The sequence below is a fragment of the Macadamia integrifolia genome, chromosome 12 (assembly GCF_013358625.1).
Source record: "Macadamia integrifolia cultivar HAES 741 chromosome 12, SCU_Mint_v3, whole genome shotgun sequence".
In the NCBI taxonomy this organism is placed as follows: Eukaryota; Viridiplantae; Streptophyta; class Magnoliopsida; order Proteales; family Proteaceae; genus Macadamia; species Macadamia integrifolia.
Genome location: NC_056568.1, coordinates 19,382,981 through 19,388,968, shown reverse-complemented (window position 1 = coordinate 19,388,968; position 5,988 = coordinate 19,382,981). Strand labels below are relative to the sequence as shown.

The window sequence follows — 5,988 nt, the reverse complement described above, 5'->3', positions numbered from 1 at the left end:
CCCCCCCCCCCCCCCCAAAAAAAAAAACAAAAGAAAATCTTTCTTCCCTTTTATGAGAAAACAACTGAAAACTGACACCCAACATATTTACTTTCTGTAAAGATTTGAGAACCAGAATCAAAGAAGAAATAAGAGAGAGACAATGAGATTGGCAACTTTGGCATATTTACACTCGGGGGCATTTTCAGTATTGAAAATGATTTTTTTGGAAGAAGGATCCTCCATGTAACAATATACGAGCGTAATTTATTTTTTCCAATGCACCTAGTTTCGTCCCATTTCGATATCTAATGAAAATGTTACAGCATCTGCAAGGTTCACGGGCAATTTGGTCTTTTTGCATGGCTGAGTCTGATGATTGGGTCTTCTGCAAATTTGTAGAGCGTTGAGTTTATGGCCGTTTCCGTGAGATCGGTCCAGAAATTCCAAACTGGAATTGGCCAAATGCTCTCAGTGTCGCCGTGTTGGAGGGAGTGTTTCAGCACTTTTTTGAAAGCTGAGGGGTCTTGTGCATTTTTGAAGAATCTGTCAAAAGGGGGGTTTTAGCACAGAAGTTTGAAGTCAGAAGTCTGAAGGGCCTAGTTGTTATAAGGAAAGGTCTGGAAGATTCTAGATCAAGGGTTGTGGGCCTTGTGGCTAGGCCACGTAGCCCAAATACTGATCTAAAGGTTTCCACGGTTTTGCAATGACAGTGACGCTGGAGATCCCATCGCGAGGCTGCAGATTGGTCTGGTCTATGGCGCTTGCTTCTGTGGCACTACACAGGCTCTCCATGGCTTATGTGGTTCACGCGTGCAGCTAAACTGCACCGAAGATTCCTTATAGTGGACTCTGACTTGATCTAATGATGCAGGCACGGATCTAAGGGTCGTATTTGGTTTCAGCTTCATGAAGCATATACAACTCTCCTTAAAAGGTGCTCCGCCAGCCAATCTTGCCATGACAACGAGTTTGACGGTTGACGGCTGCGTCAGCCCAGACGCAGATCCAACGGCACAAATCTTTTGTTCGTTATTCAAATCCGATGGTCATTATTAAAAGGCTCTACATCTTGGAAAGATTCCTCTCTCATGCTTCTGGTTGATCCAACTTCAAAGAGTCATAACTTTCTAACCAAATGGCCAAATTTTTCCATTCAAGTTGTCTCAGAATTTTGTCCTCTATCTAATGGAAGGCTGAAATGAGGGTTTTGGATGGAAGAAGCCCACGGTTTTGAAGAGAGAAGCTCCCCCTAGTGTGTGTGAGCCATCGAATGTGGTTGGTGATTTTTGGAGACTATTTTTACTCTATTAAGGCTGGGTAGTTGGGATGTGTTGATGATGCATTGACTCCAGACCAAGAGAAGAGAGGAAAGAAGAGAGAAGTGTAAGTAAGTGTGCTCTGGTGCATTAAAGTGCTAGAAGACAATGGAGAGGTCTCTATGAGCATCAAATGAGTCAGTGAACACTTGAAGAACCAAGTTCCTCTTGAGAGATGAAGTTCGAGATTCTGGTGATCAGTGAAGGGACCCAGATACTTCTCAGATGATCGAAGCACCACAGACAACCGGTTGTGAGATTTTCTAACCCTAGATTTACTTTATGCCTGTTAGCTTGAGTTGGACTGTAAGGCAAATTGTATGAGCCATTTTATTGTGTATCTCTGTACTAGGTGCTTAGTGGGTGCTCTTTTGCAGTGGATGCTGCAAATTGTATCAGCACCGTGTGTGCCTTCTCAGTTGTAGGTCGGGAAAACTAGGTGTAGGTACTCCCAACTGTAGGTGCAGTTAAAGTAGTGTAATGAGTAGGTAAAAAGCCTTTATAGGAACTACTCCTGAGACATAGGCATCTTGCCAAACCTCGTGAAATCCTTGTTTAGTGAGTGTGGACTTCTTCGTACTGTATTATTTATGAAGTGCGTGGAATGTGGAATGTGGAATGGGTGTGCATATTTGGAAGTGCCTATGAAAGGCTAAGTGTGCATACGACTGTATGCGAGTAGGTACAGGTTTTACAAGCTATGCCAAGTCAGCATTCACATCAGTTTGGGAACTTAAAATTGGACTCACTGATTCACCCCCCCCCCCCCGGTGACTGCCTGTTTACCACAAACAGAAGTGATGAAATCAAACTGTTTTTTCAATGAAATAATTGTGTAGGGCAGGAGCTTAATTTGTACTTCATAGATAATTAACTTAGGTGGAAACCAATCACATAATAAAAACCAGCAACACCTCACTCTACATCAAAGTAAGTTCAACACAACAATTTTTCCCATCTTCACAATCTCTAGTTATTAGCTTCGCTCTTCAAACCTGAAAAAGAATGTATCAACAGATACTGGGTTTCTACACTGTAAATACTTGGTACATTCATCCCAACTTCTTCATAGAAGAAACTTCATATGGTTAATCACAGGACCCAGCACTGTATGCATAATTCAATTTCCCAATTAAGTCCTAATGTTTCAATCTTTAAGAAATTGCTTTTCCCCTGTCATTCTCACTGTTGATAGTTTATATATTTGAATATAATACATCAATTGGTGCTAGTACCCCCTCAAAAAAGAATAGAAAACTATATATGAACACAAGCAAAATCTCCTCCTAGTTCATCCAAGAATAATAGCACCAGAACTAGGAACATAAGAAACAATGATTAATTTGGAAGCAGTTCTATGCAAATCTCAAGACAAATAAACAGGATTACATACATAAAGTTAAGTTGGAAGTGGCAACATCTGCATTTGGTCTGCAAAGTTTCCATCTGATAGGTCTGTTGGTTGAAAAGAATCTTTTCTAAACCGCTCCAAAGATGTGGCTTCATAAATACCTATAAAATAAAAAATAAAAAACCAATTACTTACAGAGTAGAAATCAAACATGGCAAATGATAATGAAGCAAAGGACTGTAGTGATGCCATAAATATAGTAAGATGGAAATAGCTGAATTATGTACAAAGCATAGTTGTCAAAGGGACTAGGCGACCCAAGGCGTTGGGAGCGCCTAGGCATACAGTATACGAATATATGTAGTATACCAATGATAAGTTAATATAATATGCTTATATGCAACATAAAATCCATATCAATGCAATATGATATAAGTGTGCTAGTAAATGACCTAATATGAGATCAACATATGATAAACAAAGTATAGGATATAATATAATCATATTCATCGAAAAACAAGGGAATAAACATAAATCAATGTAAACTCGTGAAGTTACAACAAGGAATGTTGTCGCCTTGGACCCAAGAAAGAGCCTGGAAGCCTAGGCAACGCCTTGACAACTATGCTACAAAAAGTGCCAAAAGAATATCTTATACTTTCTATCATCCAGTCTATAGGTGACAACTCCATCAAATAGGTAATCAGACAGCTAAAACATATTTACCCTAGATTGCAGGCACAGATAATCATATTTTGAGGAGTAATAGTTAAAATGTGAGCTCAGCTGAATGATTCCATCCTTTCTTGTTTCCCCTATTGGATTTTATGACAGAACTCAAGGCTATTATTCAGGCTATGGAACTAGCTTTAGAAACCATGGTTGGATGGATATTTCTATAGAGGGGAGCTTCCAGATCAGTTATTCACTGCCTACACTCTGATCTTGGGGGGACTTCGAGATATCAACACCCTATCAAGAAGGCTAGAGCTCTTGCTAGGAAGGGGGAAGGTGAGGTCAGCAAATTTTATTGCAGATATGTTAGCTAGGGAAGGAGCAGGTAGACAGTGTTCATATATCGGCTCCTATCCTATGGCCTAGTTCCTTTTCAGGTACTGACCTTTATGCTGCGTTGTTGTTGTATCCTACGATACACTATATCCTTTAAGAGTCTCTTACCATAAAAATGGCTGCATGCGCGGCAGCACCAACTATGAGAAATCCACCGATCCACATGTCATGTGTGAAACAACGAAAGTTGCGTACCATAGTCAGTAGCTAGATATGGATAAGAGGGCATTGAATACATATGGTGAGCTACAACGATAGTTAAAGAGCCTAACATAGCTAGGTTAAGATATAACTGAGCATGCCATGACGTTGTTAGGATCTTACACTATATCCTTTAAGAATAGACTTTGCATATAATTTATGGGAGCAAGACTATTTATACAGGAAGATTAATGATACTTTGTCCTTTCATTCAGGCTATAATTTAGTTCATTCATAAATTGTTCAAATATTAATGATAGCAATGGTATATAAAAGAGTATTTTAGTCTTCTCAAGGATTTCCTCTGTTTCACCTTGCATTTTTTTTTTTTTTTTATGGGATGGGGGGGCAGTAAGTTTAACAGAAAAACTTTGCAGTTTGTACCGCTCAGTCAAGAATCTGCTAAAGCAGCCATTCCAGCCTAGTTACAGTATGTGGAAAACACAGTTGTCAAGAGTCGCCTAGGCCTCCAAGTGCCCTTTGCTGGAAGGGTGCCTTGTTCGTGTCGCTTTGATTTTTTCCCTCCTCCAACATCTAGGGTCGCCTAGAGGCCCTAGACGCCGCGAAAAACCATGGTGGAAAATGAAGTTCATAGGAGATGAAACTAGGCCATATGACGGTTGATTCAGATATTAGGATATTGCTAGTCATTTTCATCTGTTCTCAGTTTTGGTCTGGTAAAGGAGAGCAATCTTTGGGAAGATAAGTACATTGGTGGGCATGGAAATGAGCATAAGAGAGGGTAGAGTCCAATATAGAGGGAAAGGGAGGTGGAGGCGAAGAAATTACAGAAACAACCTCACTAAAAGGTTCAAGTGATGTCGACAAGGGAAAAGAAAAGAGGTTATAAGGCTCTGTCCTTACCTGTTTGGTTACAAACAGATTTTTCCCAAATCTAAAACTCTCACTCTAGGGCATCTCCCTATCATCAGTCCTAACCACATCATATCAATTCCGCATATTCAACATAAAATAAGCATTACTGGCTGTTTCTTCAGCTTTTATTTCTGTATCCTGTGCAAGTGTAGATCAATGTATGTGTTTTGGTCCATTTTACCTTTTAAAAGTTTTAAGGGGAACCAAAAGATAATTTGATAGATCACTTTGTGACTCCACATTCAAGAACACGAGTATTCATCCGTTCAGGGTTGAAAACGTTGGCTGCATATCCAAAACAAATGCTGGTTGTAGGCACAGTTTTCAAGGTGCCAACGCAAACCAAGACGGTGACCAGCAAACCTGATGAGATGGGGCCAAATTTCCCAAGGCAAGCAGCATATTTGCCCATATTTTATGCCAATGCCAATTCCAGCTGTTCCTTCACTATAAGATCACCTGAACACTCAAGGCAACCAGTAGCCTAGGGCATATTGTCACCTGGCTAACAACTTGACAATTATGGTTGTGAGTTGGAACTACCTCAAAGACATTTCAGGAACTGTGAAAACCAGAGCTTGACATTAGTTCGTCAGACATTGGTTCCTGTCAATGATCTTAGTACCCCTTTTTTTTCTTTCTTTCTTTTTTTTTTTCTTTTTTAATATCAGAAGGAATTATTTTTTTCAGAAAAAGAAAAGAAAGGAAAAGGTCTCTATGCTACAAAAGGCCCAAAGAGTACTGAGAGAGAGAGAGAGAGAGAGAGAGAGAGGCTATTCAGTTTTTAATTAGTTCCTTCAAGATAATATATTAAGGGAAAAGGACAGGTATGCTAGCGTAGTACCTAGGAATTAGGAATGCTAGCGGCATTTTGACCGTAGGATTTGATCAACATGAATTGAACCGTTGGATGGAGAGAAGATAAACAAATTTTCGATGCACGGTTGCAACAACTTTACTCTCTCTCTCTCTCTCTCTCTCTCTCTCTCTCTCTCTCTCTCTCTCTCTCTCTCTCTCCTCCCCGGAAAAAATCATTCATTCACCAGATCCAGCCGGAGAAAGCAAAGTAGTTGGCACCGCCGCTGCTGATAGACCGCAGCCGCTGCCACTGCCACTGCCACTGCCGCTGCCGAGGTCGAAGAAAGCTCAGAGTGAGGGGGAGAGAGAGGAACAGTAAAAAGCCGCTGCCGC

The 5,988-nt window shown here is 40.5% G+C and overlaps 1 protein-coding gene across 2 annotated transcripts in view; it reads right to left on the bottom strand.

The window, feature by feature from the left end:
- LOC122058272 (zinc transporter 5) overlaps nt 1-5,988 on the bottom strand; it is a 27,367-nt gene that overhangs the window by 8,119 nt on the left and 13,260 nt on the right. For both annotated transcript variants that reach the window (XM_042620882.1, XM_042620883.1), the window contains exon 10: nt 2,692-2,810. In XM_042620882.1, coding sequence (XP_042476816.1) covers nt 2,698-2,810 — 113 coding nt within the window. In that variant the 3' untranslated portion in view covers nt 2,692-2,697. The remainder of the gene's footprint in view (nt 1-2,691; nt 2,811-5,988) is intronic.